Source organism: Orcinus orca, chromosome 1 (assembly GCF_937001465.1).
Source record: "Orcinus orca chromosome 1, mOrcOrc1.1, whole genome shotgun sequence".
In the NCBI taxonomy this organism is placed as follows: Eukaryota; Metazoa; Chordata; class Mammalia; order Artiodactyla; family Delphinidae; genus Orcinus; species Orcinus orca.
Window position 1 is genome coordinate 197,979,127 of NC_064559.1, and position 23,702 is coordinate 198,002,828.

At 53.5% G+C, this 23,702-nt stretch overlaps 2 protein-coding genes across 6 annotated transcripts in view; both read left to right on the plus strand.

Annotated features, from left to right (window-relative positions):
- CAPZB (capping actin protein of muscle Z-line subunit beta) overlaps window positions 1-23,702 on the plus strand; it is a 136,176-nt gene that overhangs the window by 82,804 nt on the left and 29,670 nt on the right. For all 5 annotated transcript variants that reach the window (XM_049700611.1, XM_033433122.2, XM_004272477.4 and 2 more), the window contains exons 3-4: window positions 11,513-11,634; window positions 18,096-18,209. In XM_049700611.1, the coding sequence (XP_049556568.1) occupies window positions 11,513-11,634; window positions 18,096-18,209 (236 nt within the window). The remainder of the gene's footprint in view (window positions 1-11,512; window positions 11,635-18,095; window positions 18,210-23,702) is intronic.
- LOC117202376 (40S ribosomal protein S24-like) lies at window positions 4,900-8,074 on the plus strand. Its single transcript, XM_033433126.2, has one exon. It carries the CDS (start codon window positions 4,915-4,917, stop codon window positions 5,392-5,394), a length of 480 nt encoding a protein of 159 aa, XP_033289017.2. The 5' UTR covers window positions 4,900-4,914; the 3' UTR covers window positions 5,395-8,074.

Below are 23,702 nucleotides of genomic sequence, written 5' to 3' on the forward strand. Positions count from 1 at the left end.
GTGTCGTCATCTGTAAATTATGAGAACTTGGCATAAATTGGGATAACAGTAGCACCACTGCTTCGTACAGGGTTGCCACAATGATAAAATGAGGATGTGTGTTCCGTGCTTAGAAGAGTGTCTCATGCATAGCAGGCACTTTAAAAAAAAAAAAAGGTTTGCTGTTGTTAGGATAATTGCTTTAATAATACTAATAACACTAAAACGGTAATACTAAAACAGATGGACCCTCTGTCCGGCCCATGAAGTTACGTTGTCTTTGCAAAAAGACCATGTGATAAACAAGTTGTTTTAATGTATTTTTCCCTGGTCTTTTTCCCAGAAAGATTTGAGGTGATTTGTAAGAATGCACCCAATGCAATAATGCTTTTAACACAGCCTGAGAAAGCAGGACCGCAGGCCATTCGGGAAGAGATCTCCACTCTGTCCACGCGTGCCTTCCTCGCATAGGGGAGGCTATAGGCCCAGCTTCAGGAGGCGCCTGCGTGGAGTGTGAGGGGCAAGGGCCGGCCCCACAGGTCCTCGCAAGGTGGTGGTCCACACCCCAGGGAAGGTGCAGGAGCTCGAGTCTGCATCTGCCTTGGGAGGCCCTTGGTCACAGTGATGCGGTGCCGCCCCAGGCCATCACCCTCTCACTCTCACCCCCACCCACCCAGCTGGTCCCTAGTCCAGCTCTCGGAGAGGCGCTGAAGAACATTGGGGGGGCGCTTCCCACTGAGACAGACATGGGCTTCAAAAGGTCAGAGCTCCACCTGAGTGGCCCTCCTTTTCCACAATTCAACCACGGTCCCACCGGCATTTAGGAAGCCCTGCCAGCCTTACGCTAGGCCCAGGGCCGTCCAGACATCTCATCCCTGCCCTGAGGAAAGACACCCCATCCCGAATCCATGCGGCCCGGGGCCCAGTCTTATATAGAGCGGCAGGGGCGTAGCCCGTGGATGAGGGGCATCGCCTTCGCTAAGGAAGCTTTGAGCATGCGTAGAAGAGGACCTTGAAGGATAACTGGGGGTCACTAGGTAGCACCAGGAGAAGGGCAGGTGATCCTGGTGGAGAGACTGTCAGGATGTCGGCTGGAGGGGTGACTGAGGGGATCGTGGGAGAGCCGCGGGGCTGCGGCGGAGGCTGGGCCCAGGCCGGGTCGGGGAGCTTCCCCCCCGCGGCCGTCCAGGCCGAGGCAGTTGGCTGCCCCGTGTGCAACAGCTCCTGAAAGCGGCCTGGTGGCTGCGCGAAGCCCTCAGGAGCCAGTGCACATGACTTAGACCCAGTGAGTTTTCTGCCTCTGGCTTCTTAAAGGTGCTTGTGTATCGTGCCCTATCCCTCGGGGACCAGCCCTTCCTTCATTAAGAGGAGCGGGTGGCTTAGAAAGACCCCAGCTTCTCTCAGCGCAGGCACAGGCGATGCGGTCGCTCCCGGCCAGGGAACAGTTAATTTAATTAGGCTCCAAGCACCTGGTTCGTCCCCTTCGGGAAGCGTAGGGTTACATGTGGACAACAGGAGCCTTGTGTGTGCCCCTGGATGACCCACATGTAGTGATTTCAATTTCCCCTTTCAGTTTGTCTTCTCTTTGTCCTGCCCCCTCCTGACCCTTCTTTAGAAAAGGCTTCTGGCTTCTTACTCCAGCCTGCAAGCTTCTAGAAGGCAAAGCTTTGGGGTATGAATGGCTGAAACCCAGCCCAGGAAGTTTGCCTTTGTTTATTATTTATCTCTGGGGTGGTTTGGGGCACCTGCCTCAGAAAAGAGCGGCGGGAGGCTTATTGTTTCTTGAGAAAGCTCTTTGTTGTTAATGGCACATGAAAAATTGATTTCTAAGCAGAATAGAACATGTGTTGGTCAGAAACGCTTTCCTAATGTTGGCAGCTTCCCATGTGTTAGACCCTCAGTGATGAGACCCGGCCGGCAGTATGTGACCCTCAGGAGCCCGTGCCGGTGGCCCGAATCTGAGGGGCACGGTTCGCACACGTTATGGTGTTGCCAAAATTGGGAGATTGCTTCCTACACTTTTTTTTGTCGTGTACATTTAACCATGTTCTCCTTAAAAGCGCATTTTATAATTCGCAGTCTTCAAGTGAAGAAAACGGTCTGAACTTGTACTTAAAGTATACTGTTCTCAGAGTCCAGTGATAGCTTAATTAGAAGAGAGGCCGGATCTGAAACACGAGGAGGGCCGGCGGCCCTGGGGTCAGGCTGTGCTGGGTGGTGGCGCTGGCAGTGTCGCGGGTCCCTGCCCACAGCGCAGGAGTCGGAATGGGCGGGCAGGGACCGTGCAGCCCCCGAGTTCCCCCCGATTCTCTTCCTTCTCCACCCCCTCTCCTCGGAGCCCCACTGGAAGGGGGTGTGGGAGCGGAAGCCGCTCGCCTTGCCAGCCCAGCGGGGCCTGTGCTCTGGAATCGCTGGGTCAGAGTCTGGAACTCAGAGTCCAGTTCTGCCCTGCCCCCACCTTGCCACCTGTGTGAGGCGCTTCCCTGCACTTGGGTTTTCCCATCCACATGGTGGGGAGGGTGGGGTCCTGGAGGGTGAGCAAGGTCCTCTGGGCTCCCCCTCCGCTTCCTCAGGCAAACCCTCTGAGTGGGTTTACAGGACAGGGTGAGGTGTCCCCAGTGTGGGGCACGCACACTCGGAGAGGCGTTACATCAGTTCACTTGGAAACTCTGCTTCCAGGGCCCAAGGTGTTTCTGGTGACAAGTAAGGTCCTGGTAACAAAGCTTCCGCTGGGCTGGGACTTCCCTGGTGGTCCATTGGCTAAGACTTCGCGCTCCCAATGCAGGGGGCCCGGGTTCCATCCCTGGTCAGGAAACTAGATCCCACATGCCACAACTAAAGATCCCGCATGCTGCAACCAAAGATCCTGCACGCTGCAACTAAGACCCAGCACATCCAAATAAATAAATATTTAAAACAACAACAACAAAAAAGCTGCTGCTGGGCAGTCGTGGGGAGGACTTTGTTTCCTCCACCCCGATCGGGGGGGTGGGGCTGGGGGGGATCCCTCATCTCCCATAGGCTCCAGAGGCCGCCGGGGCCCACGTTCACGGATGGGTCTTCAAGTGCATCCTTCTTAAACCTGGGAGTCTGGGGAGGAGGTGGGAGGGAGGCTTAAAGAAGTTTTATGAACAACAGTGTGCTGGGGCTTGCCATCACATTTAAAGGGGCCCACAGGCACTGCTCCACCTGGCCGAGGATTGCAGCACACAGATGCTTCTCTCTTCTACTCTCCTCGGGGTGGGGGCGGGGGGAGCCTGGGGCCGGCTCTTCGGTCCCATCACAGTGCCTCTCCTTTCCTCCACTCACGTGTCAGCTCCGTCCACCTCCTAGACCACCGAATCCCTGCAGTCCCCCTGCCATCCCCATCAGGTCCACGTCACAGCCCTCGCCACTCTCAGGATGGCTCCTCGTGCCTTGTCTGTTTCCAGCAGCTGGAGCGTGCTTTGGGAGAGCAGGGCCGTGCCCGTCCATCTCGTCTGCCACTGAATCCATGGCACCTGATGGGTGCCTGGGGGTGGGCAGTCAGGATCTACTGAGGTAGGTGTTGTAGCCCCCAGTTCTGAGGTTTAGGAAGGTTACACTCAGCCAGGAAGTGGCAGACCAAGGATTCGAACTTGTGTTTGATTTTGAGTTTGGTGTTTTCCAGAATGCCACCCTGTAGATTGTGTTTCTGACACAGGCATGTGTGTCACTGAAAGCACTCTCCTTATTTTCTTTTTTAATTTTTATTAGAGAAAAGCAGGGAAGGTTTGGGGCCTTGGAAAAAATAAAGGGAACGGATTGTAAGCAGAGACCTCTGCTGGTCATGGGGAGGGAGCCCGGCATCCTGATGCTTTGCTGTCTGGCGGGGAGTGAGGCCAGCCAGCACTCTGCCCAGCCATGGTTTCAGCAACGTTACTCATCTGAGTGTGCGACCCAGCGAACACGGTCTGTTTTCGATTCTTATCTCTCTGGTGGCGGGCTCTCAGCCAGCGGGCAGATCAAAAGACGGAATGTGTTCGTTTGGCCATTTTTTTAAAAAACCGAGGTACAAGGGTGCATTTCTTAAAGACGAGGGCGCCGTGGATTAGATTATCCATGGAGTTGAACTGGTCTGGCTTTTGTGCTTTTTTAAGGGTTCATCTCAAGTTTCTTTTTCTGGTTGAACAATTTTTTTCAACATTAATAACTAATGGAGAAGGGGAAGAGGCAAAGTAGAACCATATGGTGGCCCAAACACAAACCTCACTTGTGGCCGGAAACTTCTGATTTGTATCTCTTTTCATGTGATCAGCTGTTGGGCTAGATAGTAGAAAAGGATTCAGTTTGAGGCAACAGTAAGAGTGAATGTAATTTTTATTTAGTTATTTTTTATAGCTTTTTAAAAAATTTATCTGGCTGTGTCGGGTCTTCGTTGCGGCGTGTGGGATCTTTAGTTGCAGCGTGCGGGACCTTTAGTTGTGGCATACGAACTCTTAGCTGCGGCATGCAGGATCTAGTTCCCCGACCAGGGATCGAACCCGGGCCCCCTGCATTGGGAATGCAGAGTCTTAGCCACTGGACCACCAGGGAAGTGGAAGTCCCTGTAATTTTTATTTTTTTAACCCAGATATACTGTATGTCACATGTCTTTTCTTAGACATTGGCTAGTAGCTGTGTGACTTGGGGCAAGTTACTTCTCTAAGGCCCTGTTTTGTCACCCCCTCCCCCTTTATTTATTTGGCTGCAGCATGCGGCATGTGGGATCTTAGTTCCCTGACCAGGGATTGAACGCGTGTCCCCTGCAGTGGAAGCATGGAGCCCTAACCACTGGACCACCAGGGAATTCCCTCGCCCTTCTTTAAAATAGGGACAGTAACCATATCTATATGCAGGGCCGTTTTGAGGATTAGAGGAGGTGATGCAGGCTCTTTTCTTCCTGGCTGCTTGAAGATCAGCCGCCGTCATGCCATCATGAGCAACGCAGTAACTGTCCGGACCAGGAAGTTCATGACCACCCGACTGCTTCAGCGGGAACAAATGGGCACTGATGTCCTTCGTCCTGGGAAGGCAACAGTGCCTAAGACAGAAATTTGGGGAAAACTAGCCAAAATGTACAAGACCACACCAGATGTCACCTTTGTGTTTGGGCTCAGAAGCCATGTTGGTGATGGCAAGACAACTGGCCTTGGCATGATTTACGATCCCTTGGGTCACGCGAAGCAGGATGAGCCCAAACACAGGCTTGCAAGACATGGCCTGTACGAGAAGACCTCAAGAAAGCAGCGAAAGGAGCGCACGAGCAGAATGAAGCCGGTCGTGGGGACTGCAGAGGCCAGTTTGGTGCTGGCAAAAAGAAGTCAGCTGGAGATCGGACAGCAGAGGAGTAAAGATTCTGCGGTGGTTGTGCAGCTTTGTCGTGAGAGAATTAATAAAGTAAGACCTTTTACGTGAAAAAAATAATCAAAAAATCAAGGCGGCGACGCACGTAGAGTTTACGCAGTGCAGTGCCTGGCACCCCCGCCCCCTCCTGGTGACCTTCTCTTTATTCTCGTTATCGTTAAAGGGTCACCTGAGGCAGTAGCTCGTGGCATGCTAGCCCCTCTCCTGCCTCTGCCTTCTGGGTTTTTTCCTCTCCCTGCCCTACTTCACTTTATTCCTGTTTCACCCGATCTTTCCTGTGGCCCTGTGGCCCCATGGGCACTCGTGAGCCAGCTGGTGGTGCCGGTGGTGAAGGGCGAGGCGGTCCCTGCTCCCTGGGGTGTGGCCGCAGAGGGGCAGTGGAGAGACCGATGGAGGCGTGAACTTCACCACCAGAACAACAGTGGGAACGCTGTCTTGGCCAGTGCAACATTGTTTAGTGTGCCACGTCACCTGGAATTAGGTTTAAATCCCCCCAACAGCTTGGATTGGTCTGACACCTTTGGTGTTATATGAACATTCCTTACAAAGGCTGTTAAGCAGGTCAGATGGGCAGTTTGGACAGAAATTGTCCAGCCCTCGGATGGTCGACACCAAGCACATGTTCTCGCCAGAGGCCCTCCTTGGGTCCCGAGGCAGCGGAGCCTATGACACTCACATCCCGGAGTGAACTCCCGGGTTTGTTTGGACCTGTCCTTTCATTTAAATTGCTGTGCAAACTTGTGATCCATGAGACTTAACGTGATTTCTTCCACTGTTCTAAGCATTTGACATGACTAGGAGGTGGGGTGAGGTTGGGTCTGTACTGTGACCCTACATCATAGGATTGATGCCCGCTTCCACCAGCACGCCAGAGCACCCGCCAGTGTGTGCGTCACTGGCCCAGGTCTGGAGGACCGGCCTCTGCGGGCACCCACCAAGTCAGCGCTCAGTGAAGAACGTTAAGTCTTAAGGAAGGAGTAACCTGATAGTTGAGGCCAGTGTTAGAACAGCCGTCCCCAGAGCATTTAGGATTCAGTTGATATCATCGTCACTGCAGGAATTCCAAAGAGTGGGGGCATCTTGATAAGGAAGTTGGAGTTTGGTCTGGGCCCTGAAGGGTGGTAGGATTTAAGACTATATGGGGATCGGTTGCCAGTTTTTTTGTGTGTTTTTTGTTGTTGTTGTTGTTACTTGTTGTTGTTTTTGCGATACGCAGGCCTCTCACTGTTGTGGCCTCTCCCGTTGCGGAGCACAGGCTCCGGACGCGCAGGCTTAGCGGCCACGGCTCACGGGCCCAGCCGCTCCGTGGCACGTGGGATCTTCCCGGACCAGGGCACGAACCCATGTCCCCTGCATCGGCAGGCGGACTCTCAACCACTGTGCCACCAGGGAAGCCCAGGTTGCCAGTTTTAACAACCAATATATGTCATGTGTAAACTGGAGACATACTAAAACATTATTCATTATGTATCTGAAATACAAATTTAACTGGCCAAATGCATTGTTTTATCCAGCAACCCTAAATGGGGAGGATTTTTAAGTGGAAGAATGCATGTGCAAACTCGCATGTCTAGCAGCACTGAGTAGGACAGTGTGGTGGGTTGAGAGGGTTCAGGCAGAAGTGCAGGGGTGGGAAGGGGGTGGGAGCGAGACGGATTGGCGGTGGTGCCAGATCATGACTAACGCGCCCATGGCAGCTGCTCTGGTGCGGATCTGCGAGCACACTGTGTAGTCCACACCTCTCGTTCCACATGACGACACTAATGTTATTTTTACAGAGCATTTTAGCTTTGATCAAAGAAACAGGAGTGGTGGAGGGAAACAATACAAGGATATGGCCCACCTTGGGAGTTTATCCAAAAGGCGAAAATTGTACCTGCTGGGGTGGAGAATCATCCAGCCGTATCACAACCAGGTGCTTTTCGTGGTGGGGCAGGTCATCCGTCATCCATGAACTCTCTGTGTTTTTCTGTGCACAGCCGTAGCTTTGTGAGTTACAGTTCAGATGTATGTTTTCCTTAGGTTGGTTAGAACCTGGCCGTAGATTTTGCAGAGTCCAGGCACAGGTCTTCAAGGGTGGCTTGGATCTGGGTGCTCAGGTACTATCTCCACGGCCCTGCAGTGCTCAGAAACACAGGGAGGTACTCTCCCGCTGCCTGCTGCAGCCCAGGCCCTGCACCCCCAACCCAGCTGCCCTGGCAGAAAGGAGGTGAGCCGTGTATCCCTCCATCGCCCCTGGAGAAGACTCTTCCCTGCATATGCCAGGGGCTGAGGCCCTCTCGTTGCCCATGCGTGGTGGTGGAGTAGAGATCAGCCTTGCCCAACCATATGGTGTGAGGAGCTTTGTGACCAGAAGAATAGGAAAGGAGGCCGGGCAGGCAACAGGAGTGGCCATTGATGACAGCTGGTACCACGGATCGGCCCCTTGCGCCGCTGCCTTAATCTGCGTTGTCTGTGCTTCGAAGGACGTGAGTTACAAAGTGGGGAGTGGAGTCCCTTCTGGTCCTTTATGCTGGCCTTGAAAGTACCCAGATCTGCTTGGACAGGTAGGGAGGGCTGGATCCCATTTTCTAGAAAAGTGGCTGCCACATTTTTTGATTTCACAGGCCAGAGACATTTAAAAGTGAAGAGGAGGAATAGGTCATTGGTTGTGAACCTTTAGAACAAAAACAAGACCTATCGTTTCATCAAGTTACGGACACCTTAACACCAAAAAAAGAAAAAAAAAGGGCATTCTCAAAGGATGAATACGTTTAACCAAATGAAGAACCTAATAGTGTCTTGATTAGAGGCTTTCTTTACCTGAATTATTTGCACTGAAGCAGTGAGGCTCTTACAGTGGCCCAGCAGCCATCTGTGTCTGATGCAGCTCACCTGCTGTGCTTGCCAAATGAACAACCTCGGGCCCAGCCCAGGTCTCCATGGCTAGTTAACAGCTGAGCAGGGGCTCGAACCCAGCGCGCTCAGTTCTCAGTCTCGCACTGCGCTGTGCTCCTTGGGGTCATATAGTAACACGGACGCCAGGACTTTCACTAAAACTCCCGCTCTCTCTGTCTGCTGCTGTGGAACCACATCACAGGTCATATTCCTGGTTGCAGCCACAGTGAAATTGTCATTGGTATCCATCAAAGTTTAGTTCTTGACTATACACTCTTTGGGTGAAGATCCTTGCTACACACCAATTTATTAATTTAAAAATAAAGCCAAGGGCTTCCCTGGTGGCGCAGTGGTTGAGAGTCCACCTGCCAATGCAGGGGACACGGGTTCGTGCCCCGGTCCGGGAGGATCCCGCATGCCGCGGAGCGGCTGGGCCCGTGAGCCATGGCCGCTGAGCCTGTGCGTCCCGAGCCTGTGCTCCGCAACGGGAGAGGCCACAACAGTGAGAGGCCCGTGTACTGCAAAAAAATAAAAAATAAAAATAAAGCCGATTGGCATTTAGGAGGCTCCGTATTGTAAAACTCCTCCCTTCCTCCTTCCCACATACGTCAAGCACTTGCTCTGTGTCAGGCACTGCCCTGGGCACTGAGGATTCAGCGGTGAACAGGATCAAAGCCCTCGCCCTGGTAAAACCTACATTCTAGGGAGAGAGACATGACCACAAATGAATTTAAAAAATCATTTCAGTTAGTATAAGTGCTGGGAATAAATTAGTGAAATACTTTCGGTCCATGAATTAGCCTCTTGGATAGGAGTGAAGTCAAGCCTGTTTATACCAAATCCCATTATCTTGTAAGCTTCTTCTGTTGGGGGACTTAGCCACCCGCAGCAGGACTGGCGGGAAAGGGTCAGCATGGCTCTGGGCAGAACTGGATCTCAGTGGTGCATTTTCATCCAGTGCCTGGGGCAGTACAGCAAATTCAGGTGCAGTCTAGGCTGGGGCTGCTGTCTAGGCCGGAGCTGCCGTTCAGACCGGGGATGCCGTCCAGGCTGGAGCTGCAGGCTGAGAATGACAGGCAGCACTGGTGTTGGGGGCCGAGGGGGAGCGGGGGCATCAGTGCGTCAGTTCCTGATGTGCACGCGTTGCCCTGCGCTGGACGCTACGCTGGGTACTGATTGCATCATCATCACATGCAATCCCCAACCGGGTTGGTTTTTCTTATCCCCACTCTACAGGTGAGGAAATGCAACTTGGTAGAGAAGTAAAGTGACTTGCCCCAGGCCAGGAGGCCAGTGAGTCGTAGAGTCAAGAAGTCTAACTTCAGAGCATGTTTGCTTGGTCTTTACGTAATACTCCAGGATAAATTAGGCCAGTAGTGTCAGGGCCCCAGCCAGTTAGAATGGGGTTCTAGGCAGAAGTCAGGGCCCAACAAGTAAGGCAAGGAATCAGCCCAACAGAATAGTGATGCCAGGGAAAGGCTGTAAAGTGATAGGCGGGCACAGAGGTGCCCAGGGCCCTTGCACTTGGCCAACGACAGGAAAGCAAGGCCACTTCAAATCCCAGCTGCCTTGGGTGGAAGCTGTTACAATCTTCCTTGCCTTGATCTGGCCTTTTTTTTCCAGGTGAAGGGCGCCATAGCTGAGCAGGGGCTGGGTGGGAGGGGGTCGTTTCCCAGCAGACCATGCCTTTGGCATGTGCTCTTCTTCCTCTTAGCTGTCCGCTAAACCAGAGTTCCGGTCAGAGGGGGAGACACCTCTCTCTACTGCTTTCTTCTTGTGTGGGCCTTGGGCAACCTCACGACTCCGGGCCTCAATTCTCTAATCTGTAAAATGGGGATAATAACTACTTCACAGGATGAGTGTGAGCTTCCGATAGTTTCCATCTGTAAAGGGCCCAGCATAGTGCATGACGCGTGGCAGACGCTTGGTATTCTCAGCACCAGGACTAACTGAACACAGCCCCATTTTTGTTTGTATGTCTTTCTGCTTGGGGAGGTGGGTACACAGATGGATGTTGCATCCAGAAGGAGCTCTGAAATAAGCACGTTGTCGACAGGGGTTAATGATGTGTGTGTCTCGTGTCGGGCGGCTGGCTGCCCGGTGCTGCTCGGTGTATGAGAAATGGCTGTGAGTCACCAGGCAGGGTCACCATCTCACAGGTGTGCCAGACAGCGCCTTCCAGGCTGAGTCCGGAGGCACCGCCCCATCAGCAGAGATGCCTCGAGAAGCCCACGGAGGCTGGTGGTCTCCGAGGTGACTGTGTCCCCATCCGTGCCTCTCTGGTGGTGGCGGGGGCCTTCCGGGGGAGCACGGGAACTGCTGTGACTGGACACCCCTCTGCTGAGCTGCTCTTCGGGTGTCTTTGCCACATGATTTAACTTTTCCATTTGGAAGGGTTATTGGTGCAGTTGGCAGCCACTCGTCGGGTAAACGATACGGTGGGGCCTCCGTAAACCCGGGCCCATGAAATGAATAAGTCAGCACATTGAAAATATAGCATGGAAGTGACTCAAGCCTGAAGGAATCCATTTTGGAGAGTGCTGCCCTCCCTTCCTGGAATATTTCGGTGGAAATTGATGTTTGAGTTGGGAGGAGGAGGCCAGAGGCCTGGTTCCGAGCAGGGCTCTGTGTCCAATTCAGCAGCATTTGCCCTGAGATTCATCCCTGCCCGCCCCCCACGCGAGGGCCCCCCTCCTCAGTGAGGGGCCCAGGAGGGTGAGCCTGAGCACAGCAGCTGGAGCTCGGCACTGTGGGAAGCTGGCGGGAAGCTACCTTTGCAGCAGGTAGGGTTGACTCCATAAGCCAGCCTGGTAACGCTTGGCTGGGGTCCTGGAAAGTACTGGAAACTCCACCCAGCAAGGGAGCCTGTGGGAGCTCTCGGCACGGACTGGCTCTTCTTCTCAGAGCTCTCTGGACTCCTGTGTGTTTAAAATGTTTACCTTCTTCTCGGGGCTTCAGCTTATGCTTTGCCCACCAGAGACCAATACCAAGCACGTTCGTACGTTACTAGACCACCCTGGCGACCAGGTAATTAAAGCTGCACGCAGTTTGGAAGGAAGGCTGTATTGGCAATCACGCTCCACTGTAATTCAAGAACAGGTTTCTTTATAGAGGGACACAGTTGGTGTCAGACACATGTGGAAAAGAAAAGAACAGGCCCATAATTCTGGCAGGCTACCAAGGGCCAGATGTTAAATATGCTGACCACGGTATGGCTACAGATGCCTTTCGCCAACCTGGGTTGGATGTGTTATTTTAACCTCTGTTCTGACTTTTCCTCTCTCTCTGCCAGGTCCCCAGTCTATGTGAAGATCTCCTGTCTTCTGTTGACCAGCCACTGAAAATCGCCAGAGACAAGGTGGTGGGAAAGGATTACCTTTTATGTGACTACAACAGAGATGGGGACTCCTATAGGTGAGCTCCTGCCCCACGAATGCAGCAGGCGTGCCGTGCCCGCCACGGCTGCTCACCACTGCTGCAGCAGCTCGAGGACTACTGAGCTTTGACATCTGACAGCCCATCAGCCTTCTTTCTGCTTGTGCTTCTGCTAGGCTTTCCTCCTTCCCTCCCTCCCTCCGTCCCTCCCTCCCTTCTATCCATCATTCCATCCAGTTGACCGGAAGATGTCTGTGGAGTACCCCCACTGGGCATTGGAGATGCAGCAGTGAACAAGAAGCCCCTGCCCTGGTGGGGCTTACAGTCTAATAGGAGGGGGATGTTGGTAAAAAAACAAACAAAAAAAAAACCAGGAACTTCCCTGGTGGCGCAGTGGTTGAGAATCCACCTGCCAGTGCAGGGGACATGGGTTCGAGCCCTGGTCCGGGAAGATCCCACATGCTGCAGGGCAACTAAACCCGTGCACCACAACTACTGAGCCTGTGCTCTAGAGCCTGTACTCTAGAGCCTGCGTGCCACAAGTACTGAAGCCCGCGTGCCTAGAGACTGTGCTCCACGATAAAGAGAAGCCACTGCAATGAGAGGCCCGCGCACCACAACGAAGAGTAGCCCCCAGTCGCCGCAACTAGAGAAAGCCCGCACGCAGCAACAAAGACCCAATACAGCCAAAGATTAATTAATTAATTTAAAAAAAAAAAGAAAAGAAAGAACCCCCAGCAAGCTGCTTCATTAAAATTGCATCAAATCCTGCAAAGGAGAAGGTCCAGGATGTGCCCATGACAGGAATCCCGAGCCCAGGGAGGGCATGTGAATGAATCTCGTCAGACAGATGTGCAGCTGTCCTTTCTCTCTCCATCACCCTGTCCAGGGCTGCGAATAACTAAGTCGACTTGCGTCCCTGCCCTGGGTGATCCGTGGTCTAGAACAGGAGACACACCCAGGAGCTGATTACTGTGTGACGTGATTCCTGCAGCCAGGGCCAAGCTTATTGCATAGAGAAGGTAGCATAGAGAAGGCCGAGGCTGATTCCAGGAAGACTTCCTGGAGGAGATGTCCGAGCTAGGTTTTTAAGGGTGCCTAGGAGTTCTTAATATTAAAAAAGACTGGGAATCTCTACACGCATCCAGTATTCCTGTGGTGGATGGCTGTAGTCAGTACCTTGGAGAATGGTGGAGGAATGCCGTAGGCTATAGGCTTTTTTTAGAAGCCGCAGAACCTGGGCTGGGTCTTAACGCTTTGGCCTCATGCTCTTTTGGGGGAGGGGTTGGGGCCTGAAAAATGAAAGTAGGAGAAATTCGCTGGAGGTAGCCGACATGGGCTCCAAACCAGCACTGCCCCCTTGAGCAGACGGGAACTTTGACAAATTACTTATTGTCTCTGGACTCTAGTTCTCTCATGTATTAAGTGGAGGGTGATAGTGTTCATTCTTCTAACAGGTGCTCAGTGACATGTTTCTGTGAGCAGGCACTCGTGTGTCAGACACTGAGTCTCTCTTCTGTGGAGCTTGTGTCCTAGTGAGGAATCCAGAGAGTAAGCAGCTGCATAAACAGTATATATTGTTGAAGAGCAAATAAAGAAAATAATGGAAGACCAGGGGAGGGAGAGGCGGAGGGGTAAACAGGGAAGGCTCTGGCGTTGGTGGTCAAGTGTGAAATGAGACTTAAGGATGAGAAGGTTCAGTCCCGCGCAGGTCTGGGAGAAGAGTGTCCCCTTTAAAGGCCCTGGGTGGGGTGAGCTGTCAGGGTTGAGCCTGGCAGGGAGGCCCGAGTGGGAGACAGCAGTGAAGGGGGTGGGCAGGGGTAGGAGGTGAGGCCAGAGGCCTTGAAGGCCAGGGCCATAGGGCTTGGCTCGGGGCACTTGGGGGTTGAAAGAAATAACACATGTGAAGGGCTGAACAGCACCGAACTTGGGGGAAATTACAAAGAATTCATACTATTTAAACAAGACTAGACGACTGTCATGTGATCACATCCCTTTTCTAGTTTCAAATGGAGGTCAGGTAAAGAATGTATTTTGGTCTAACCTAGACTGTAGACTAGAGTTGGAGATGGGGAGAGGTAGTCGGGTTTGAGGTACATTTTAAAAGTAGAGCCAGCGGGCTTCCCTGGTGGCGCAGTGGTTGAGAGTCAGCCTGCCGATGCAAGGGACACAGGTTCGTGCCCCGGTCCGGGAAGATCCCACATGCCGTGGGGCGGCTGGGCCCATGAGCCATGGCCGCTGAGCCTGCGCGTCCGGAGCACAGGCTCCGCAACGGGAGAGGCCACAACAGTGAGAGGCCCGCGTACCGCAAAATAAAAAAACAGTAGAGCCAGCAGTGTTTGCAGGTGCGGGGGTGGGGCAGATGAGCAGCTGGAAGGTGGGGTCACTGACTCTCCAGGTGAGGAAGGCTCTGGGAGGGACTGATTGGAGGCATTTTAAACTTCAGATGCCCATCGGGTGGACGTGGAGAGTCGGCTAGGCTGTGGGTAGTCTTGAGTTCCCGGAGGTCTGTGTGGAGATGGAGGTGCAGAGGTGGGCGTCCAGCTCCCAGGTGGTGAGACAAGCCCTGAGGCAGATCAGGCTCAGCCTTGGAGCGCCAGCCACCGTCCGGGTTGTGGGCATAGGGCCAGGTCTAGTTCACCAAGGGAGAGGTCCCTCAGGGTGCTAAGTGGGCTGACAGGCCAGGGAGCCCATGGCCAAAGGATGAGCAGCTTCACCAGGCATGGGGTTCGGGGGACACACCCTGGAAGAGGGGGGCCTGGAGCTGAGTCTTCCTTCTTCAACATCGTCGTCGTATTTTTGTTCCACCTGAAAATTTGGGCTTGCTGTGTGAGGCAGCTGTTGCCCAGCAGCCTGTGGAAGGCTGGAATCATTTCCAGTCCATGCCCAGGCCAGGCTTTCCCAGGATGTGGTACCTCCAGGTCGCCCTGCTGGCTCCCACCTGCATTCCTGGGGCTCCGTAGGGGGCCTGGGGGTCTTCAGCTGAAGAGGAGTCCCGGGTGTCAGGGCACAGGGCTTTCCTTTTTTTTCTCTTCTCGGTATAAAACTTCAAGGTCGGGCTTCCCTCGTGGCGCAGTGGTTGAGAGTCCGCCTGCCGATGCAGGGGACGCGGGTTCGTGCCCCGGTCTGGGAAGATCCCACATGCCGCGGAGCAGCTGGGCCCGTGAGCCATGGCCGCCGAGCCTGCGCGTCCGGAGCCTGTGCTCCGCAACGGGAGAGGCCACAACAGTGAGAGGCTCGTGTACCACAAAAAAACAAAAAACTTCAAGGTCTTCTGAGTTTCTCCACACATTTCTGTCCTGTGTCTGATCGTTTGCTTAAATAAGATCCTTATGGTGTGACGGTTTGCCAGCAGCACTGTTTGAAACCTGTTAGCTGAAACAAAAAGCATTCTCTGAGGGAAATGAAAGGCCTGACTTTTGAAATCTAAGCGTTCCTGTCCATCTGTCTTTTTTCAAATGGCCTCCATTTAAGCTCTTAAAATGTGTTCTGAGTGCCCCTTCCACTCAGGATATTCTGGGTAATGTTATGATCTTTCCCCCAGCTGCAATTACCCCGGCTCCAGGACTAACGGCTTGAAACGCCGTCATCTGTGAGCAGGGAGAGATGTGTCTTGAAAATTCCAGACCCCCAGTCTTCAAGAGAGATCGGCTCTTATGTCTAATCAGGTCGCCTTTAAATGAAAGCCAGTAGGGGTGGGACTTCCAGGCCCCCAGGACAGCAATGGCCGTGTAACCGTGGAAACGGAAGTCAGAGACCTCAGAGTGTGCTGAGGAGAGTCTTGGGGACTTGAGGAGCCGCAGGGCAGGTGGGGAGTTTAGATTCTCCCGCTCACATTCCTGTGCACTCCCCTCGGTGAGTGGAGGTGAGGTACCAAGCGTAGTTTACAAATAAACAGTGGTGGTGACAGCACTCTGCAACCTCATCTTTGTCTCTGGATCTGGTAAGAGGTCTTCGTTGATTTTCTTTTTTCTTTTTCTTTCTTTCTTTTTTTTTTTAAATGCTTAGGTGTCCCTCAGCAGAAAAAGCAGAAAGTTGCCCCACCTCTGTTGGTTTGGAGGAGCACCTGCAGGGGTGCCGTGTGTCCTTTCCTCCCCACCCCACACCAGAAGGCTTCTGCCCATGAGCTGTGTGTTGGGTGCCGGGGTGCGAGGGCAGACTGCACACGCTTCTGCCTGGAGCGCTCTCGTTGTCAGGGGCGGGGATGTGACCGCTGCAGGAACCGACATCTGTGTGGGAGTGAGGGGACAGGCGGGGGCAGTGGTTACTTCTGCTTTGTGTCGGGTGTGAGATCATTCACTCATTCCTCTGCCGTTTTTTTTCTCATGAGCATGTGGTTGAGCACCAGGCAGTGTTCCAGGTGCTGAGCAAACAGTGGAGAGCAAGACAGACACAACTCTTTCCCTCTGGGAGCTAAGGTTCTAAAGTTGACCGTCTAAATGAATTCAAGTTCAGTAAAATTTAAAATTCGGTTCCTCAGTCACACAAGTACTCCGGAGCCACGTGAAGCTCAGTGGCTACCGTTTGGGACAGCGCAGATACAGAACATTTCTGTTGTCGGGGAAAGTTCTGTCGGGCAGCACTGTTGTGAGGGGTGAACACAGCAATGATGGGCGTGTCAGCCCTGCCCAGGGAGGGAGAGGCCTCGGGGAGCGTGAGAGGGTGCCCGGCGTCGGCTTCTCGCCTGCTTTTCGAGCCAGGTGGGGTCCTGGCTTGTCCAACAGCCCTTTGTTTGCTGTGGCCTGTGCGCAACACAGTGTGACCACAAGAGCTGGCTGCTGGTCACGGGGCAGTGGGGAGCGTTTCAGCCCATTGCTGCACAGTCTCTCCCGACACTGGTGAGTGAGGTCAGGGGCTGGTGTGGAAAGAAGGGTTTCCAAGCACCTCCTGCTTTGAGGTGGCCTGAGCAGCTGCTGCGTGAGGCCCTTTTGGGACACCAAGCACAGCAACTCTTCCCCTGCTTACGTTTGTGGACCAGCAGCCAAGAAAGCTGGGACCCCTGCCTGAGGGTGGCTGGGAGAAGAGGTCGCCCAGCTGACTTGACATGGTCTGCTAAGGTAGGTGCCAGGCATCAGTTACCACGAAGAAAGATGTTTGTGCACAGAACTAGTTAAAACTGGGCTTCGGGACGCAGTGAGGCCTTTCTTCCCTTACCAACAATCCTAAATCAGAAGGTTCTTTTCAGTCCTCAGTGATGTGGTGTCGTCGGGGGGGAGACGGGAGAGGCAGCGGGGTTTCTTACCGTGGACGTGTCAAGGTGTTCGTGCCCCAGAACGTGAAGGACTTTGCCCGAATTCCGTGTTGTCCCCTCCTCCTTTCTTTTACCCTCTCACCTTGGTTTTTTTTTTGGCTGCGTTGGGTCTTTGTTGCTGCACGCGGGCTTTCTCTAGTTGCAGCGAGCGGGGGCTACTCTTCGTTGCATTGCGCGGGCTTCTCATTGCGGCGGCTTCTCTTGTTCCAGAGCACGGACTCTAGGCACACAGGCTCAGTAGTCGTGGCACGCGGGCTCAGTAGTTGTGGCGAGCGGGCTTAGTTGCTCTGCGGCATGTGGGATCTTCCCGGACCAGGGCTCGAACCCGTGTCCCCTGCATTGGCAGGCGGATTCTTAACCACTGAGCCACCAGGCAGGGCCCCCCCCAACCCCTCACCTTTTTAATTCTCTTTCTTTGAACCCCCAGCTCTGTGAACTCCACCTGCGGGAATTAATGAGTGGCTATTTCCCTTATAACCCCCCTTCCAGCACTCTCTGTGATTAAATGCTTTCCTGATGTGGCAAAACACATTTTAAAAAATGCAGCAAGACTTTGGACTGGAAAAAGTGAGGCTGGTTCTCATTACTTCACAGTCTTCTTTGTGTGCACAGCCCTTGGAGGCTGGAAGGCCGTCCTCTGTTCACGGGGAGAAGTCTGTCCCTCAGGTTTTCTTACGTGTGGTCAGCCTTTCCCCATGGGGCTGGCTCTCTTGTTGCTTCCATAACTGACAGCTCTCTTCTTAATCCTTAATCGTGTAAGAAGATCTTTGAGGAGTAGGAGTTTCTCCAGAGCTGCCAGCAGGCCAGGGAGGAGAGAGGGGCCTCTATTGATCAAAACAATGGTGAGCACAAAGGAAAATTTTAAAAAGGGTGCGAAAGAAGTCCCATTTGTTGAGCACTTACTATATGCCCGTCTCTAATTTAGGCACTTGATGTATCAATATTTTTCTCCTGTGCTCCTCAAAGCAGCCCTGTGGGTAAATAGTAGCCTCAGTTTGCACATAAGGAAAGGGAGGCTCAGAGAAGTCAAGACACCTGTTGTAAATGCACAGCTGGTGAGAGTTGGAGCCTGGGGTTCATAGCCAGGTCAGATGGAATCTGAGCCGTTGCTCTGCAAACCTTGAGAAAGCCGTGTCTATGCCCAGGGCCTGTGGATAATGGCTTTTCCTCTGACATTTCAGAAGCTGGGGCTTGGGCTGATGGCTCACTGGAATGATTCATGTGATCTCCTTCTCCTTCTCCCCTCCAGGTCACCGTGGAGTAACAAGTATGACCCTCCTTTGGAAGATGGGGCCATGCCTTCTGCTCGGCTGAGGAAGCTGGAGGTGGAAGCCAACAATGCCTTTGACCAGTACCGAGACCTGTGAGTTACGGACTCCCTTTGCCCCGCAGCTCTTTTGATAGGTAGTTCATAGATGAAACGCGAGGCCAAGTCGTCTCCCTTAGACCTGCCACCTGGCTGGCCTAACTAGTATAGTTCTGAGCTCCCGCAGCAGGGCGCTGGGCCCGAGCGTGGTCATCGGGCCAGTCGTGAGAGGCTGCTGCTCCCTTGCCCGGGCAGTACTCTGCATCGTGCCTCTCAGGAACAGCCGGTGCCATTGGGACAGCACCTCCCTTGTGCAAGACTCAGTGCCAGATATTTCATACACGTCATCTTAAATCCTTAAATCCTCACAAATGTGGTCACTGTTTTAGTCCCTATTTCCCAGATGAAGAAATCAAAGTTCAGAAAGATTAAGGTGTTTGTCCAAAAGGCAAGAGGCAGAGTGAGGAATCAAACCTGGCTCCGTCTGTCTCCAAAGGCCCCTCTGGTTTTCACTGCACTGCCTGCCCTGACTCTGTTCTTACCTGGAGCTCAGGGCACCTGCTTCCAGACCAGTCACCAGGGCGGGAGGAGTCGAGGTCCTGAAACAGTGGGCCTTGGGCAGCCACCTCTGAGCCAACGTTATGCTGACTCCCGAGTTTTTGGGGGCCTCAGCCTGCACTTTGGGAAGTGTTTTCGCTGCACCTGCTTTCTGCTTCCGTCCAGTCCCTCCACACCACCAGAAGGGTGACCACTTAATTAATCCGCCTTGCAAGGAAAGGCTCCAAAGCAGGTTATCCTCTGAAGCGTTTTTTCTTAATCTGTAGAATCTCATTTTTAATTAAGTTCTGTATTGAAAATGTAACAACACTGTAATGCATGCAACGCTACCTCAGTACAAATTCAGTCATTTGGGGAGGGCGTGGCATACACTCTGCAAAGGGCCAGATAGTAAACATTTTAGGCTTTACGGGCTACACAAGTCTCTATCCCTTTTTCTTTGTTCTTTCTTTTTTATGTATATATTATCCTTTAAAAATGTAAAACCGTCTTCTGAGGCTTGAGGTAGATGGGAATTGGCCTTCGGTCTACAGGGTGCCCTCCCTGACCTGACCTAGGATATAGGCAAGAAAATGGAAATGAGAGAAACGAAGCATCTGAACGGCGGGAACCACTGTCTGAAAGCTGGTGTTGTTACACTTCAAGAAGGAGTTTCAGGTCTCCATCTTGCAGACAGTTGGCGTGGTTTTCCAGTTTTTAGCAGATTTGATGTAACGCATATAATAAAGAATTTACTTTACAAGCTGGTTTGGGAGGAAAAGTGACACTTTTCAGTCTGACACACGGACAGACAAAAAGACCCACAACACACAAGCAGAAGCTCTGAGGAAGCCATGAACAAATGGCCCTGAACATTTCGGTAGCTCCCGAACGGCACTGTGTGACCCAGCTTTATCTGGGGTGTCTGTCATGTGCCAGTATTGTATATATGTTATCTTTAATCCTTTCAAGAACCTCTGGGGGAGATGATTTTCCCTTTTTTTTATACAGATGAGGAGATTGAGGTTCCCAGGGGCTAAATGACTCACCGCAGGACACAGAGGCGAAGAGCTAGGACTTGAGTCCATATTTGCTTGAAGTTTCCACAACTTATTGATTTTCACCGTTAGAGTGAATTCACTGATTAAAGGGTTCTTATGTCTAGAAATGTGCCCTGTGGTAGAATAGCTCCTCTTCCAGTGATGCTGAGAGATGTCCTCGTTGCTGTCACCTCTGGTTTATTTGTAGTTGGTCTTACCTGGCCATTTGGCAAGAAGCCTATCCAGCTGCTAAATAAGAATTCCCAAGTGGAATCAGCTTCATGGGGTCATGATAATATTGATAATAAGAGAGCAGTGGTAATAACAGCAGTTACCAGCCAGTGGCTGGGCGAGCACAGTGTTCACTGCCTCTCAGTCTTATTTGATCTTCACATCAGCCTGTGCACGAGGATTGTCCCCATTTTACAAATGAGTTGACAGGTTTAGGGAGGTGAAGTCACTTGCCCAACTTCACACAGCCAGTAACGTATTTCGCATGTTACGGTCCAGTATGAAACCGTCCTTATCCAACTCCAGAGCCCAACAGTTCTCCATTTACCTGACTGACGTTTGAGTGTTTGCTTGCCAAGCCCTGGGGCACTGGCCTTGAATATGGAGGAGGGCCACGTCCCTGCCTGTGCGGTGCGTCCACTGTGGGAGGACGAACAATAGAGTGACGCCCGGGCCGGAAAGGAGTGGTCTGGGCAGAGGGCTGCCTGTGCCGGCGGCTCCAAGGATCAGAACGAGGCTGGTTCTGATTTCTTAGAGGCTAAACATTTGGGCTGTGATTTCCCGAATAAAGCAATGCAGACGTGTTGGTGCCCTGTGCTGCCATTTGGGCCCAGGCCCGGGGAAGAGGCCGGTGTCGTCTCTGACTCCTTTCTCCCTCCTGTCTCGCTGGTTCACGTGTATAATGACACGTGGTCAGTCTTAGACGTGTGCCTTCTGTGGGGTCCTGACTGGCCTAACATCGTGAGCCTTTCCCCATCACCATTAAAAAGTCTTCACTGTGATCCCCCAATCCTTACAGCAACTCTGTAGGGTAAGTGGGAGTTACCTCATTTAACAGACGATGAAACCTATGCTCAGAGAAGTCCTCCAGTGGTTAATCCGCTAGGAAACGGCAGGAGCTGGGCTCGTGCCCTAGGTCTGACTCTCTGCGCCGCCTCCTGAGAAGGCTTCCCTGCCTGGGCGAGCGTCCACTTTGAAGGTGGCGTTAAGCCTTAATGACCCGTATTTCTCTGGGGCTGTGCATGGGCCTGCACTCTCCTGTAAAGGTGAGCGGGGCTGCGGGGGCTTGGGGAGGGGGTGAAAGGACAGCTTCCTCTGCCCAGTGGCGGATCTAACAGGACAAGCCAGCCCCGGAGGTTCTGGGATGGTCTGTACAGGTGGAATCCTGGCCCAGAGAAGGCCGTCTGTCCCCAGCGGCATCAGTGTGCTTTTCCGTGGGGGAGGAGAGAGTACAAGGCCTGCGGGTGGCACCCACAGAGGAGGGCAGGAGGCCCTTCATGCCCTTGTATGTGAGGGGAGGCCCGGTTCTCCCTGTCTCAGCAACCTCAGGCCACCGGGCTGGCTAGAGCTGTCATTGGGCAACCAGAGTCAGCAGTTTCAAAGCACCCTGTGTTATCAGTGTCCTGAGGATGCCCTCTCCTGAGGCCGTACGTGAGGACGAATGCAAGTCTCCTTTTTCTTTCTTTCCTTCCTTTCCCTTCCTCCTTCCCTGCCCCCTCCCTCCCAGTACCTTGCTCACCTCTGGAAGTCCCCGTCGTCAGAGTGCCCTGTGACTTGTTAGTGGCCATGTCAGTGACCTGGGCAGGGCCAGAGCCTGAGCTCTTCCCCCTGTGGTTCTGGAGCAGACGGAGATGAGCGAGGGGCTCGGAGGCCTTGAGCAGCACAGGCCAGTGGTCGCTCCAGGTTTTCTAGGGACCTGGACCAGATCGTTCCAAGGGAGGCAGGGGCGGTAGGTCATGCCTTCCTCTTTATGCTTCATCCCTGCCCCTCCGCAGTATAGACCTCTTCCCGCAGGAAGGAAGACTCCTTTGCTGTCATCCCAGTTGAAGGAAGCCACAGCGCTTCTCCATGGATTCTTCCACCTGCCTGCCTTTCACGTGGACACGTGGACTCAGGCAGCAGTTCCTCTGAGGGGAGGCTCCCCGACACTGCCTCACGTCCGCTGGCTCTGGTTGCCGAGTTGCTGCCTGAGCAGCCGGCAGGATGGCCGATGTCCTGGCCTTGCCGAGGGGTGCCGGAGCCTCGGGCAGACCCAGCCCTGCCAGAAGGAAGAGAGGGTGATTGGAAGGACGCCTCCAGGAGAGGACGGGCACACCATCGCTCCCAGGAGGGCTGGGTGCGGACGGCTGCCGCTCCAGGGTGCCCTGCTCCAAAGTGGGGCTTGGCCTGTGCCCCCCGGGGCTGAGCAGGCCCATCCCCTGTACTAGGCCCGACTTTAACTCCTCCTGACCCCCCGGCGTTTGTGAATGCTGGGGCCCTGCTGGATTGCAGAGTTACGACTGAGTTTGGCTTGTGCTCCGGCCTCTCGACCAGTCCCCACCTCAAGTGACTGAAAGCTGCCAGACTGGCCCTCGGGCTTAGAATTAGAACCCCCTTGTGTTGCGGGAGCAGCTGTGCTGTAAGGAGCCTTCGGGGGCTCCTTGTTCCGCGACTCCTGGCAGGAAGGACCCTCGCCCTACACTGGGAAGGCCGCGCTGAGCTCAGCTCACAGAGATTTGTTGGCTTCTGAAGGGCTGCAGGTTTGACAGAAGAAAAATGGGGAAGAAGTCCCTGGCAGTCCAGTGGTTAGGTCTCTGCGCTCTCACTGCTGAGGGCCAGGCTTCAACCCCCTGGTTGGGGAACTAAAATCTCACAAGCTGTGTGGCACAGGGAAAAAAGGAAAAGAAAACAAACAAACAAAGAGGCCTAAGGTGCTCTTTCCTGCCACGTCCTCCTCCGGCGTGGACCTCTCCCCCTCCCCAACTGTTGGCTGTGCCTTAAGACTGAACCTGCGGCCACGGTAGTGAAGACAGCTTCCTGGTTCCGCTTCCTCCTGTGCTGGTCCTGGCCCGTCAACCTTTTTCTTCCTCCTGATGTTCTCCTTAACACGATAAGGGGAAGGAGACCTCGGGGAGCGTGGAGCCAGCTGAAATGCGATCCAGGCCGGGCGAAGGGGGCTTCTCTCTGCCGTGAGAGAGAAAAGCTTCTTCCCCAGCACCCCGAGGGAAAGCCTTGGCTTCTGTCCTCGGGCTCTGGACTTTGATCCCTGGGGCTGTAAAGGTTTTGACTTTGTAGGGAATTGGGATGTGGAACCGGTGTGGTCCGAGTGAGGGGCCAGGCCAGGGACACACTGCCGAACAGGCCCTCTGGCTTGCAGCTCCGGTGGGGATGTGGCCCCCCTCTCTCCTGCCTGTGCACAGCATTTCTCCACATAGCTTAAAAGTGCCAGCAGTTTGGAGCACAACTCCTTTCCCAAGGTGGGCAAGTGGCGCGTAGGGGCCCAGGGAGGTGAGCTGTGTATTCTGCGTGATTCCTTTGAAGCCCCCCAGTTCTGGCTTCCCCCCTGCTCCTCCCAGGTCCCTGCCACGTTCTCACCCTCCCACCCTCCCGTCCCTCCCACATTTACTGATTTCCTTCTTTGCCGTCACCAGTGACAGAACGGGATTGTGGTGGTAACTTTTCCCCAAGAGAATAACTGTTAAGCAACCATTGATAGCACAGCTCTGATCTTAGATTAAAAATAGTCCATTTGCCGAAAATGCTCAGGAGACGACAGGCAGGTTTTGCTGGAGTGCTGGCGCTGGGGGAAGTCCTGATCAACTCTCCAGTCATCTGGAACGTCATCACTTCTCTCCCCGCAAGCCCTCCCACCTTGGTTGCCGACATCCAGGCTACTCTCATTCTCTGCCAAGCCCCAGGATGGTTTCCTGGCTCTAATTCATGGGCTGGCTCAGTTAGCCCCTGGGGAAGAGGGAGAGGTCGC

Excerpts from the sequence above, each read along its gene's own strand:
- LOC117202376 (XM_033433126.2), top strand. The coding sequence starts at position 4,915 with ATGAGCAACGCAGTAACTGTCCGGACCAGGAAGTTCATGACCACCCGA.